Here is a 15,691-nt window from a genome sequence, read left to right on the forward strand (position 1 = left end):
TTTCCCCCTCTCCCATGCAGTCACACACAAATCTCCTGTTGCACTGACGGATCAATGAACAGACCTGTAGTGCTGTAATAAATGCCATAGTTTACCATTGCCACACAGCAGTTAGTTTTCCCAAAGGGGCTCTAAAAACAAAAATCAATACAGTTCCCGCTAAATCTCATTCTACCTTCCTCCTACTCTCCCAGCAGTGAAGCACCTTGCAGCACTCAAGTCTATGTCAAAGCACACAAACATGTACCGGTGTAATGATAACAAAGAAAGGCATTATAAAACTCACAATAATTGTTTTTGTGGGTTTTATCGTGCAGATTAATGCATGCATTTTGGGTACTGTCTAATTAAAACATAGCACAAAGCCCACACACAAGTCTAGCTGTTTTTCTCAGCTCTAATTGCTGCCAGTTGAAAGTAAATTGTTCTATAGTCCAAATCTCACATGATGTATGTTTTATTAGTAACATAGTTTGGCTTTAAAGGCCCTATATTATGCAAAATTGACTCCTGTGAGCTTTAACCTGTTGTTACCTCATCAAAAACATACCTGGAGTTGTGTTTTGTTTCATTTACAGGTCACAGCATCTCCAAAGCTCAGAATGCTCTGTTCCACCTTGTGATGTCATGAAGTGCTAGTTTTTAGGTCAACAACTACCTTTGACTTTTTGTTTAGTAGAAATTGGCAACTCCAGGGCTGAAAAAGGGATCTTATAAAGATGTATGGCATTTAAAACACAGTGGAGCACTTCCTGTACTGATGTGAACCAGAGCGTTTTCATTGTGAGAGAAGAATTCTGCCTAAATATGCAGGGCCTGTGTGTTAAAAATGTGTGAACGAAACAAAACAGAACTCCAGGTATGTTTTTGATGAGGAAACAACACTATAACACAGATAACAAATTAGCGTAATATGGGCTCTTTAATGCTTGTGGCTTTCTCCCGTGACAGTGACATAGCAAGGTACTAATAGAAAAGATTTAGATTTATTAGTAGAGATGGCACAGTTAACAATTTTATTACTAATTGCAATAAATACGAAGACAGTATTGTGGTGCTTTTTTGTATAATTGCTGACAAACATAATATTAGATTATTAGGAAAAAAATTACTTGTCCATTTTGTTCTCTTCTAGATCATTATTGTTTTCACCTATAACAAAGTACTATTTATTATATTACAGCTGTTTTAGCATAAACATTTGCAAACCAGTACAGGTACTTTGTGTATTCATTTATATTTAGTGTATAGAAATTGTAATTCCATTTAAAAACGTATACCCCTGTTGCTGAATCTGAGCATTTAGTTGTTATTCTACCTTATCTGTCCTTCTATAGGAGACCAGTAATTACGATTTATTAAATATGATTACAGTCAGTGCACAGGAAGTCTGGAGCAGCCCAAGAGCTGCCAATTCGTGTACATTTGAATGTGTTATTAAATTTCATACCCACTTAATATATCAGTTGTCTGTTCCATTGCACCTTCTCCATCCTCTTCAGATGGTATCTAACCTGGTCTTTGTGCTAATATAATTAGATAATTTGAGTATTATAGGCCTGTATTATATTAGACATGCAATAGCTGCATGTCAATATTTCCTATATTAATATTTTGTTGACATACAGAACTTAACTCAATGGAAATAGAATCCAATAGACAATTTACTTTAAAGATGTACTGTGTAATTTCACCTTCTTGTTTCTATGGATACTTCATTGCTCTGCCTGGAATGTTCCACAGTATGACATTAAACAGCTCTACCTTACATTTATTCAATTACAGATGGGTTTACTGCTCAAAAATACCCAGAAAAACAGGCATTGTGACTATGCGCGGGGTCACTTCTCTACAGGTCTGACCTGTAATTTGGTTTGGTCTCAATAAACATAGAAAGGTTTAAACCCATACTGTGAAACATTCCAGACAAAGTAATAGCATCTCCATGGAGAAAAGCATTTAACGGACTCTGCACCAGAAAAATTACATAATGCACCTTTAGTAGGAGTTTAAGAATTAAAGATTAGATTCAATTAAAATAAATCTTGTATGTATTTCTCCTTGGTCCACAAACAGTTATTTATAATATAATGGCGTGATTACAATACCATAAGAGAGCTGAGTTTGTTTTTTAACTCTACATTTTGCCATTGGACATGTTTTGGACTAAGCTTTGCCTGAACAAAACAGAAGAGTCTATTAAACCAATGTCATTGCCCATATCCTGCCCCCAGTCCCTTCTCACCCTTGTATCTGGCCTGTGCACGAGAGTTGCAGCGCTGCTCATACTAACATGCGCCCCCTAATGTTTGCATGCAGTCATTGCATCCAGCAGATTTTGGAGGCGGTGCTTCACTGCCATCAAATGGGCGTGGTGCACCGGGACCTAAAGGTGAGTGCAAGGGTCAGTGTAACGGTGTGTGATGTCTGTGTGTGTGTGTGTGTTGTACTGTTTGTGTCTGTATGTCGCACTCCTTCTCATAGTACAGATCACAACATTATTCAGGCCGATTGATACTTTGCAGTGACATTATTCTAGGGGTGTCCTATGTGTATGTCTAAGGCTGAAAGTTTATCAGTTACCATGGGGAAACAATGCACACATTCACAAGGCACCATCAAAAAGTTTTAAGGTGGTCTGAAACTCAAGAGAAATACAAAATTGATTTAAACAGAACATTTTCAGGAGAATGTGATCAATATGAGAGTTCATGATTCTTTTTAAGTGTTTGATTTTCACTAAAAAGATGGGAGAGACTAACTGAACAACTTGTCTAATGCTAGCTTGTGACCGTAATTTTATGTTTGAGCGTGTTAATTCTTTAGATTGAAGTTTAAGTAACAGAGCTTCATACAGAACAGAGCCTTCAGTTAGCATCACACCGCCAATGAATGTTGATGAAATCAGCTGCAAAGAATCAATAATGCAGTTGATTAGTTTCAAATCATTCTATAGGTCAATAATATTTAATACAGATATAAGGAATATTGTTAAAATGCATTTTTTTGTTGTAATGCAAAAAGTGAATGAGTAATAACAAACAGAAGTCAGGGGTGTCCAAACTATGGCCCGGGGACCCTCAAGCCTCCTGTTGAATTCTCCAATCTGAATATGGCAACTTTTCACTACAACTTTAAGTAATTCTACTACTATTTACTTAATAACATCACACTGCACTGTGATACAGGCGTAAGACTGCTGTTCCAAGTCTTATTAAAGGTCCCTAAAGGGGCTCTGTCGAAGCTGTGTAAACTGCACCAGTGTGAATGACTCACTGTCGACACTGGTCTGTGGCCCTCTTCTTCAAATATGTTACAATATGAGTCTGGACTGTGCTGTTTTAGATATTTCATTGCAGCATACAATGTTATCTCCCTCTCTCCCTTTCTCCCCTTTTCTTCTCTCTCCCCCTCTACCCTCTCTTCTCTCCCCCTCTCCCCCTCCCCTGTCTCTCTCCTCTCTCCCTCCCTCCTCTCTCCCCCGCTCCCTTCCTTTCTCCATCTGTCTCCCTCTCTCCCCTTCTCTCCTCTCTCCCCCTCTTCTTTTGTCTCTCTTCTCTCTCCCTTTCCCCCTTTCTTCTCCCCCCACTCTCCTCTCTCTTCTCTCTCCTCCCCTCTCCTCTATTCCTCCTCTGTCTCCCTCTCCCCTTTTCTCCTCTCTCTTTTCTCTCTCTCTCCTTTTCTTCTCTCGCTCCATCTCCCCTTCTCTCCTCTCTCTTGCTCTGCCACTCTCCCGTCCTCTCCTCTCTCCCTCTCTCTCCTTTCTCTCCCATCCTCTCCTCTCTCCTCTCCTCTCTCCCTCTCCTCTACCCCTCTCTGGTCAGGCTGACAGACCCGCTCTTGCTCTGTAACATTTAGGACCAGTCTTTTTCTAAGCCTGAGTCGATAATCTATCCTGCGCGGCCCCCAAGGACTCTTAATGTGACAGTGCTTTATTTACTGCTCGGAGGTACTGGTTTAGTATCGATTATCAAACACAATGTGAGCTGGATTGCCTCTATAGATCAGGGAACAGCCACAATGCTTCAAAGTGATGGCTAATTTTAGTTTTTAATCAATCGTGGTTGTGCACAAAGAGTGTTTATTTTAGATATAATTAAACAGGGATTAGCAGATGGCCTATCAAGATCAGATTTACTCCTTGTGGAGGTCTGTTGTAACCATAGACTGTATGTATAAATGGACATGGCAAACCCGTTAGCCACTGCGTTCCAAATAGGAAGTGAGCATGGGACACTTCTAGCTCCATTGACCCTGGCTTCAATTCACTTTCTTATTGAAAAATGTCACTCTTCTCTAACTGTTGCTGTCTGTCTCCTCTTAAAATGTTCGGATTAACCCACTCTACATGATCCTGGTGTTTTTATTTCACTATGTCAAGATACGAACATTAATAACAGATGAATCACCATTAGCGTTAGCTACATTTTTGATAGACAGTGTTGCCTGGTGCTGCTCCTTGCCAAACCAACGGTGCAGGCGCGAAGAGGCATTATCCTCAACAGCCTCGCTCCGAATTGGCTCTTTGATTGCTATGATACTTGCTGTTGGAATTCCAAACATAGAACTTGGCTCCAAATTTGCCCCTATAACTGCCAGCCTCGATACGCTTCATTTGACTGGAGCTGGATGCTATAGGTGACGTGCAGTGAGTGAGAGGTCAGTTCTTTATGGTTTATGACTGTAACTAGGTTTGGGCAATACTGACAAAATTATTTTATATTGTATTGTATTTTTCATTATATCAATAACAATAGATATTTAATAATGCATCAAGAAAGGTTTTAATTGATGGCACAAAATGTGAATGGACTTGAATTGTAATAAAAAATGCAGAAATATCATATTATACTCTTTTTTTAGTACATTACACTAGTCATTTCTGTTAATTTAATTTAATCAGTGCTTTAGTTTTAAAGCCGTATGGAACATTATAGATGCTTTTATTGCACAGAAAATTTAGCTTTCATCTCCACAAAACAGACTCTTATTTGGCCCCATCCTGCTTGATTCCGTGGAAATGTTGTACCTTTTGGCTATAATACTCATATAATCTCTTGTATTATATGAGTATTATACTAAAAGATATGTATCTGTATGGAAAATGTTCCTAAGTGGTTTTAATTTTGCTTCCAAGGAATCATGCAGTTGAGTTCCACCTCTGGAAAGTTACATACTATCACTTTAATTAGAGATGATGTACTTGATATTCTAATTTTCCATATCTCCAGAGCAACAAATAGTTTATTATATTTTTTTTGATACCTCCCATTCTCTCATAGCAACATGATGGAGAGATCAGGTGTCTTATAGTGCTCTGTATGTCACGTCCGTTTGTCAGTTTGAACTGGTCGACGCAAATGTCAATCCCGGCATTCCAGCAGAGGGTGTTGTGTTGATCAGGACTGTTGTGGCTATTTCTTTATTTAGCCGAGACGCCGATCTGGTTTCACACCCGAGCGTTGGGGAGCGTTTCATGCAATAGGTCATAGTGTGATGACTGAGGACAGCCTGGGTGACAAGATCACTCAAATTAGGAATTGGGTTATGGCAAATGTAAAGTCAACACAGTAATCAAAATAGATTTATGTAGGTCAGCATTAAAATACATTGTGGGCTAGCAACAAAAATATACTTATGGATTTTACTTCAGAACTTTCTTTTAAAAGTCCTATATTCTTCTTGTGAGCTTTAGGGGATGTAATAATGTTGCTACCTCCTCAAAAATATACATGGAGTTGGGTTTAGTTTCATTCACCCATGTCTGAATAAACCTGTTTTTTAGTCTGTCTACCTCTACAAAGATCAAAATGCTTTGTTCCACCTTATGATGTCATGGAGCGGTAGTTTTCAACAGTTACCTTTTAGCTTTTGTTTAGTAGATCAGAAATAATCATAATGCTTCTAGTGATATAAAAAAAAAAAAAAAAAATAAATATATATATATATATATATATATATATATATATATATATATAATATATAAATATATAATATATAATATATAGTATATATATATGCAGGATTTGTGTGTTAAACATGTGTGAATGAAACAAAACACAACTCCAGGTATGTTTGTGAGGAGGTATGCATGTTATGAGATTATATTGATTTGACTGGAATATTCCACAGTATGGGATTAGATTTGTCAATCACCACGGAGATAAGAAGGTGACGCTACTGTGCCAAGTTACAGGTCACATCTGTGTAGACGCAAACCCGCTCAAAGTAAGAGGTTGTTTTGAGCAATAAAACAACTGTAATGTAATAAATGCAAGATAGATACATTTAATGCCATACTATGGAACATTAGTATCTCCATAGTGACATGTTGGTGAATTCATCTACAGTATAACAACATATTTGGGAGCATTTGATTGGCCAAAACTTAATCTTATATATAAATTCATATTTTAGATTTGTACATTTTAAAAGCCCACTATACAATACTTCATTACTTTTTTACAGATACTGTACATTCCAAAGAAACATGGAATAGTCTTTTCCATTCAAACACCCACTCAGGCTCTTGAATGCACCTTTACGAGGACGTACTGTACTTTACCTTGACTGTTGATGTGTGCTGCTGTGTGCTGCAAGTGTCTATGGCTTGGTCTGAAGAGAAGGGGATGCTGCCTGTTCGTGGATGTTTTTCTGTTTGTTTTACGTTGCGTTTTTGTGCCTTGGTGACATTTATTTGTGCTTGCTCAGTAAACCCACCCACACCAACTTCAGACATGATCCTCCTGCTGCAGTGTGGGCAACTTCTGGCTTCAAGTTGAAGATAATGTAGTGACAGGAGAAAGCTGTTCAGGATTTTTAAAGGTGCACTGTGTAACTTTTCTGTTGGAGGGTCTAGCACCTTTTTGTTTCCATGGAGATGTTAGCATTTTGTCTAGAATGTTCCACAATATTACATTAAGCTTATTCATATAATAAAATACATAATTCATTTTGTTTAAAGGACTCAAATACACTTAACACAACAAATATCAAAACAGTCAAAAGAGCAATAAACAAATAGTACAGGAAAGATAAAACAGTGAATCATATATAGAAAAAGGTCAACATTAAAAGCTATCCATATTCACTGAGAAAAGCATGTGGTACCATCAGGCCAAGTTACAGGTCAGAGTTGTGGAGAGGTGAGCCAGTTCACAGTTAGAGTGCATGATTTTCAATGTATTCTTGAGCATTAAACACATGTACAATAAATGATAGATAAATAGATATGTTTAATGCTATATTGAGGAACATTTTAATTAAAGCAAAAATTTGTCCATGGAGACAAGCAGGTGGCGGACTCCCCATCAGAAGAGTTACACCTCAAAGTGTATTTTTAAGGATGCAAAATTAAAAATAAGTATTTTTACTTCTTCTCACTCCCTTTCGAGTGAGCCGTGTATTTTCTTTTTTAATTAATAATATTTGCTAAAGGTCCACTGTGTAACTTTTCTGGTGGAGAGTCCATGGAAATGTTATTGCACTGTATGGAAGAACAAACCAGGGCAAGTTACAGGTCAGATCTATGGCAAGGCAATCCCGCTTACAGTCAGAATGCCTGTTTCTCTTCTCTTATATTTTTAAGCTATAAAACCACCAGTAATTGAATAAATTTAAGATAGACTTAATTAATGTCATACTGTGAAACATTCCAAGCAGAGCAATGACATATCCATGAAAACAAGCAGGTTACAGAACCTTAACCAAAAAGTTACACAGTGCACCTTTAAGTAATAATATTTGTTAAATGGTATGTAGACATTTTTTGTGATTTGCATTTGCTCAAAATAAAAATAATCAAATCAGTCCAAAAAAAATCAGTTTTATCTGTCAAAAAACACAAAAACATGTTTTTCCAAAGATGTTTATGCAGCTCTCTTTAAATGTTAAAATTAACGGCAAAACAAATTGGTATGCGAGCTGAAGTGTGAGGATGGTTTGCAAAGACGCGGTGCTGCAGTGCAGGGGAGGCAAGTGGCATAAGCCTAAATATAATCTGGGAACGCTAACTGTCTCTGCTCGCTTAAGATAATCTCCCCAGGAAACTTCCATAATGTCATTCACTTTTTTGTTACTTATTATTGCACCAGTGCATTATTTGTCACTCATAATTGCCACCTCCCTCCACCGTCATTGATTAAACTGGCTTTACTGAATTATAATGGGGGAAAGTGAAAGAGCGCACACCACCGGGAATAGAGTCCCATTATTAGAGATCTCTACTGACAGAGAATAATGAGGCTGGCTGCATTATCTGGGCCACTGAGATAGGGCCTATAGACCACAGCAGTACTCCACAGGGGAGCATGACAAAAAGAACTGAATTTAACCTGCCGAAGCACTCTTTCAATATGAGACATCCAGAATAGCACTGGGCCTTAGGACTTCAAGATATATTGAATATTGAAATCGCAATTTGAATAGTCTCAAAAAGTAAATCACAAGGACTTTGTAAAAAACACATTATTCTGTCTAATTACAGTATGCAAAAGAAACTGATAAGACTCTACTTGTATCTCTCTTGTATTATTACATTAGCAGTTCACATGTTCTCTCTAAACAAGGAACAAAACTGTATTGTTGTCATAAAATTGTTTAGTAAAATATACCAAAATATACTTGATATAGAAACACAGCAGCCCACAATAATCAAAACATTGACTTTTTTTTTTTTCATTCATTACAAAATGTCCTGTTTGGATTCAGTTTTGTTTTTTTTCAGCAAAGAAATGTACTAAAACATATAGAAACATAAAACATTGATAGATTACATCTGGAACAATATCAACACTATATCACAATACAGTCATGATTTTGATTTGTCAACACGCCCATAATCCAGAGCAGCTTTTGTGGCATCTGTGTTTGTACATTTTTGCATGGTCTGCCTGAAGCTTTTGCCCAATACTTCAGGAAATCATTCTTCAACTAACAATGTATTATAAATGTCAATAATGTTATTTTCCATCTCAATCTCTGTCCAGCCTGAGAATCTGCTCCTGGCAAGTAAATGCAAGAACGCAGCGGTAAAACTGGCAGACTTTGGCCTGGCCATCGAGGTTCAGGGAGACCAACAGGCTTGGTTTGGTGAGTAGAATAATACACCTTTTTTTTTTAGGTTTTGCTTTTTAATGTAATGTTGCTAATACCTACATATAGTATACAATATATTAAAGGGGCTGTAACCAAGTTCTTTATACAATATGTAACAAAGTAAAATTTGTTTTGCCTCAGTACAGATATATTCATATATCAAAATGAGATTGCTGTGTGCTGTCTGCATCTAAATATAAAGTGTTTTATCCTCTGCAAACCAGGAAGTGCTCTGCTGGCATGCTAATTATTGTTACCATTCATGTGAGGGCAAAACTCCAAACTTTTGAAAAGCAATTTTTTTTCTTGTTTTAAAGGCTGCACTAAGAACAGATTCATACTGTATGTTTCAGATTCTTGTTATAAACTACATTTTGGGGGTGCCCATTCAGAAGTATATCACATTTTGGTTTGAGTTTTCTCTGACCCATGGTTACTTAAAAGATCTTAATCAGTGAATATAAGATACAGTAGGTTTGATGCATTTGGCATAAAGGTAGCAATAGTTGGTTAACAGGCACACTGAAAGGTCCTATATTTAGCAAATTGACTCTTGTGAGTTTTAAGCCATGTTATAATGCTGTTACCTCCTCAAAAATATACCTGGAGTTGTGTTTTGTTTCATTCACACATGTTTGAGTAATCCTTTATTATTAGCCTGTACATCTCCAAAGCTCAAAATGCAATATCATAGTAATATCATAAAGTGGTAGTTTTCCACCAGTTAATAGCTACCTTTTATCATTAGTTCAGTAGAGATTAGCAATTCCAGGCCTGAAATTATCCAGATGATTCAAGTGAAGGTGTATAGAGTTTAAAAACACAGTGGAGCACTTCTGTCTTGCAAACCGATGTGTTTTCTTTTTGAGAGAAGAACTAAATATGCAGGGTTTGTGTGTTAAACATGTGTGACATAAAACAAACTCCAGATATGTTTTTGATGAGGAAACAACATTATAACATAGATCAGAAAATAGTGTAATCTAGGCCCTTTAACTGTCGTGGTATTAAGTGTAGAATATCATCTATCGTCACTGTGAGACCAATAAATCTTTTATTATGCACTTAATAGGAATCCAAGTGACCTTATCTATTTCTTCCACTGTGCCATCTCTACACAGGGTTTGCTGGCACACCGGGGTACCTCTCCCCTGAAGTGTTGAGAAAGGAGGCATATGGTAAACCTGTGGACATCTGGGCCTGTGGTGAGTCTTAACAGGGAGCATGCACACACAAAAATACACACATATGCACGCACACATATACACATAAAACACATAGGGTTGCCAAAAGTGTCGAAAATCAGATAATAGATACTCCATTTAACAATTATCACTACTGAAAAGATCCCATATCCCATAAACATAACAAATCTGACCTTTCTTTGAACAGTTTTAGAGTTAAATTTATCAGTGTCAGTACAGAAACACATGATAACTTTAAGAAGACACTATTATTGTGTGCTAAGTGTGTTAAGTGTTTTTTTTTTCATCATTGCAGTATTGGAATTGGCATCAAACTAGCCTTTTCCTTAGTATTGAAATCAAAATTTTTGCATCGTGACAACACAAACAGTAGGTTGGTAAGTGTGTTTATATTTGTGTGTTGTGCGTGTGTTTGTGTGTCAGGGGTGATCCTCTACATCCTGCTGGTGGGGTACCCTCCTTTCTGGGACGAGGACCAGCACAAGCTGTACCAACAGATCAAGGCTGGGGCGTACGACGTGAGTGCTCTCTCTCTCTCTGTCTTTCTCTATTTGACTCATTCTCCCCCTCCCTCTACCCCTCATCCCTCTCTCCTAATCTCTTTCTCTGTTTCTCTTTCTCTCCCTATTACTCTTTCTCTAACACTCTGCCCTCTTTTATTTCACCTTCTCTTGCTCTCTCTCCCTCTTTCCTCCCTCTCTTACCCTCCTCTGTCTGTTTCTCTTTCTCTCCCTATCACTTTCTTTCTCTTTCTTCAACCCTCACTCTCCTTTTCTCTCCCCTTAATTTCTTATCTGTCTCTCTTTCACTCCCTATTTCTCTCTCATTCACTCTCCATCCTCCCTCTCTCCTTCTTGTCCCCTCACTGTCTTTTTCTCTCTCTCTACAACAGCCCTCCCTCCTGCCCTCTTCTTTCCCTCTCTTTCCCTCGCTATTCCCTTCGCTCTCTGTCTTCCCCCTTCCTCACTCGATCTCTTTTTTATCTCTCTCTCCCCCGCTCCTCCCTCTTTAGTAGAAGGTCCCAAGCCTCTTCACTGGCCTCATTCCTTTTACTTGTGGTTACGCAACTGTCACCTCATTCATATTTCAGGGGGTACAAGAGAGTGAGGCGTACCTTCGCTCATATTTAACTGCAGAACCCAATGCAGAGATGGAGCAGGACCGTGATTCTGTAGCACTGATTCATAGAAAATTCACCACTTTTTACTACGCGTTCCTGTTCCTTCCTAGGGGTCACAGTGGGGGCTTATCAGAGGATTTAAGGACAACATTATATATATAGGGATTTGCAGGCTCAGAACTTACACCCCAAAAGATGTGAGACAATATAAATTCAGCAACTCATTTAATAACATTAAGTCATATCACAACAGGGATTATACATAATTGATGGTTATGACTGGGGAGTTATTCATAGACTTCAGGCAAATGATTTCTTCCTGATTTGAAGGATTTTGTGAGAACCTTTCCCCATTCAGAACTACATGGAAGAATTCCTTATGCCTGAAACCCATGAATCGTTTTGTTATTGGTCTTTGAAATGTGTTGAATTTCCATTGTGTCTTTAATTATTTCTCCAATCAATTATAAAAGTCAAAAAATATTTGAAAGCAAAGTCACATGTCAAGTCTGTAATGGCTTTTATAACAGTAATATATGATGTTAATTTATTCTTACTCTACAGGTGGCTGTAAAAGTACTTAAATAAATAATTATTTCAGTTGTTGTGGTTTTAGTTCGCTCTTATTTTCAATATATTTTAAATCTTCTCAATGTGTTTATTGACGTTTTTGCTTTGACTAATTGAGAGTGCGTTCACACTTGCACATACCACATCGACACTGGAACTAAATCTGGACTAGACCAGGACTAAACCAGGACTAGACAATGATAAACCCAGTCTACATCAGAACGAAACTGTCACAGACCAGAACCACAGTCTGAACTCTTCCTAACTGAATAAAACATAATCCAATTTATAAACCAGTGCTTACAAACAGTAATAAAATCTTCTTATTTTTGTGCAGTTTCCTTCTCCAGAGTGGGACACAGTGACTCCTGAGGCAAAAAACCTGATCAACCAGATGCTGACCATTAATCCAGCCAAAAGGATCACTGCTCAGGAGGCCCTCAAGCACCCATGGGTCTGCGTAAGTGCACCTAGATTTTCATGCATAAGTTCAACAATATTTACTCAAAATCATCTAAATCATTAGTAACCTTATCCAAAAATTAAACAAAATACATCTCTTTAACATTTTATCCATTCATTTGTGCTTTGTATCTACAGCAACGGTCCACAGTGGCCTCGATGATGCACAGACAGGAGACTGTGGAGTGTCTGAAGAAATTCAACGCCAGGAGGAAACTCAAGGTCTGTTCCTCGCACAACATTTTATTCTTAAGGGAAATCTCACATTGATCTTTGGTGTTTTTATGCACTTGGCGTTTCAGTGTTCTCAGATGTAGGTTGTGGTCAGTCACACGTTTCTGAAACCTTAAGTACTATATTAGTATTTTTGGTAGTTGTGTCACTACTTTGATTTCTACTTGAGAATAAAAGTGTCTACGTTTTGTTTATTGTTTCCACTACAAGTAAATCTAAAAATGTCCAAATCATTATTTTTTTTATATTTTCAAAATGCAATGGTCTATTAAAAAAAAAAAAAAAAAAAAAAAAAAAAAAAAATATATATATATATATATATATATATATATATATATATATATATATAAGTCAAATTTGGAACTTTCCTGAATACTTTCATAGTCAGTGGATAAAAAGTATAAAACTAGATCGTAATATATACAGTGTTGTTGCTACTATAAAGTCATGCTGCCTCTGCTCTCTGGACGCTGGAGCTCGTCTGTTGCCAGTCTGCTCTCAGCCCTGGCTCAGATCACAGCACATGAGGAGCTGGGAGCAGAGGCGCAGGTGGCCTTAAACAAAGCACAAGCATCCAACGCTTGTCTGTGAATAATCAAAAATGGGTCAGTCACAAGGCTTTGAATTGGTCCAAAATTTAAGATGATAATTTGAGTAATTTCTCTCCCAGGCACTGTTCAGACCTTCTTTGCGGTTAGTAGTACGATTCTGTCCAAGGCTCGGCCCACAAGCCTACCTCACCCATGCTCCCACACTGAATCTTTCTATAAATATTCAAAAGCATGATACTAGACAATACTCTACAACTGCAATGTCATAGCACTCTGAAGGAGGACTGACTTAGCATGGGGAGTAAGGGCAGGGGTTCTCAAACCGTCAAATAAACAAAACTGAAACATATTAAACATTTGAATATTTTGTTTCAGGTGTATTTAGCACAAAATGATAAAAGTAATTATGTAAATATCGTATGTGTTAGCAGTTAATACCCCATAGAAGTGTCTTACATATTCTTTAGATATAAGCAGTATCTTACAATGAAATGTTCTTATATAATATTTTATATATATTTATATAATAGTTTTACACAACTGAATCCTTTTTGTCTTTCAGGGAGCCATTCTCACAACCATGCTGGTGTCTCGAAATTTCTCTGGTAAGTGTGGATTGAATGACTTGTTCCCTCTTGTGTGAACCTGTCACTATTATTCATGTGACTGTTATAATATTAGAATGGAGCACAACTTTTTGTTCATCGGTTTATTTTTACAAAGTGTTGAAGCAATTATGAAAGCGCTGAGTAACTGTGACTTGCTCCATGCATGTGGGACTACAAATGTGTTGCTAAATGTTAAGTTACTTTACTGATTTGCTTATAAAACTTTTAAATCTTAAAAGTTGATTTATTTATTTATTTTGTGGTTTCTGGTAGTTTTGCAATGTTCAACAAAGTAGCTGTGTTGGTGGGTTAAGAGTTTGGGGCCCTGTGTTTGAATAGTTCCTTGATGTCTTCAGTCCTTAGTCTAAAAGCAGTGTTTAAATTGTGTCTATTTAGTGGGTGATTTAAGGCAACAATTTGCCTCTAAATGTGCTAGAAACAAGCTGAAGACTTAGAGGAAGGTTTTGCAAGAATTACTCTGCTAGATAAATAGATCTTTATGTGTGCTGATGTAGCATGATGCTTGGGTACTTTTTCTCCCTCCTTATATTTTTTTTAATTACCTTTACTTTTGTGTTTTTTTCCCCATAGACATTATTAATGTATACATGTCTTTATATTTTTCTAATTTCTAGTTAGTCATTAGTTGATTTAGAATGTTTGCCTATTTTTGTATGTAGTAAAGTTTTTGTAGTTTTGTTTCTCCTAAAAATGAGCTGTAGGTAATTCTAAAGGATATTTACTATTTCATATGCAATATTGTTTAAACAGACTTTCATGGAATTGCCAATACATCCAGACTGTCTTTGTGTTACAGCTTATTATGGAGCATGTAAAGAACCACATTATTTAATGCACCTTCAGTGTTTCATCTCCCTGTTTTGTGAAGGCCACAATCAAAGTGTTGGATTGTCTAAAAAGATTGTTTCATGACTGTTCATTTGCCTGTCATGTTCAGAGACTCAGAGACTGTGGCCACATTCACACTCAGAGGAGCACTGAAACTGCATTGTCAGCTCAGTGACTGTCCTCGCTGTCTGTGTATTTATTTGTTATAAAAAGAGTTCATTTTACATCTTGTCCACATGAGTGCTGACGAGATCTAAAATAAACATAGTGGGATCCAAAATAAGTAAACTTCTTTAAATCACATCGGTCCAATTGTTGTTGTCAGTGAAATAAGAATTCTTAGGCATGAGCCTGTTTAAAGCATCCACATATCTGTTCATGTTGTGTTTGCTGCAAGCTTGCTGCTTCAGAAAAACAGATTTACAGCAGCTGTTCTGCCACTGCAAGCTCTGCAAAGAGACAGTCCTCACATGCACGAGTCAGCCCCTCACACACACTGACCATTTACTCCTTCTCATCCTCTCCACTTTAAGTGTGAGGCCGTCAGATGTATGTATCAGACATAAACCTTTTTAAAAGACTAGGCAGCAGTCACATTGAGCCATATAAAATAATCTGTTTATTTACAGATTAGAGTGAGTAAGCAGTAGGCGGCCTATAGAAGGACTGGCTGTGCAGCTGTGAGAGTGTTATCCCACATGGATCAAAGCAACTGGACATCTGTGCATTTCTGCTGCTCACACCAAACACACATGAACTAACGCAGTCTGTCGTGATCACCATCAGCACTAACCACTAACATTTATTGTACAGTTTGCAGGATCTTCAAATGTCACAAGTCCACACTCATTTGTTTTCATTTTGGTTGTAAATTATCACAGAATAGTTAGATATGATTGGCAGCATCCTCACATTTAGCAGCAACACACCAAATGTGTTTGTTTCAGTTAAAATTCTCTTTCTTTTTAAAGTACATCAAGTATGAAATGAGAACAT

At 37.3% G+C, this 15,691-nt stretch overlaps 1 protein-coding gene across 10 annotated transcripts in view; it reads left to right on the forward strand.

The window, feature by feature from the left end:
* Window positions 1-15,691, forward strand: part of camk2b1 (calcium/calmodulin-dependent protein kinase (CaM kinase) II beta 1) — an 89,363-nt gene that overhangs the window by 30,640 nt on the left and 43,032 nt on the right. For 7 of the 10 annotated variants that reach the window (XM_055162153.1, XM_055162155.1, XM_055162156.1 and 4 more), the window contains exons 6-12: window positions 2,320-2,392; window positions 8,988-9,090; window positions 10,218-10,301; window positions 10,725-10,819; window positions 12,329-12,451; window positions 12,592-12,675; window positions 13,801-13,843. In XM_055162153.1, the coding sequence (XP_055018128.1) occupies window positions 2,320-2,392; window positions 8,988-9,090; window positions 10,218-10,301; window positions 10,725-10,819; window positions 12,329-12,451; window positions 12,592-12,675; window positions 13,801-13,843 (605 nt within the window). The remainder of the gene's footprint in view (window positions 1-2,319; window positions 2,393-8,987; window positions 9,091-10,217; window positions 10,302-10,724; window positions 10,820-12,328; window positions 12,452-12,591; window positions 12,676-13,800; window positions 13,844-15,691) is intronic. The other 3 variants (XM_055162161.1, XM_055162163.1, XM_055162162.1) reach the window with 1 other exon arrangement.

This window comes from Boleophthalmus pectinirostris, unplaced genomic scaffold, assembly GCF_026225935.1.
Source record: "Boleophthalmus pectinirostris isolate CB_2022bp ecotype Guang Dong unplaced genomic scaffold, ASM2622593v1 HiC_scaffold_4, whole genome shotgun sequence".
Lineage (NCBI taxonomy): Eukaryota > Metazoa > Chordata > Actinopteri > Gobiiformes > Gobiidae > Boleophthalmus > Boleophthalmus pectinirostris.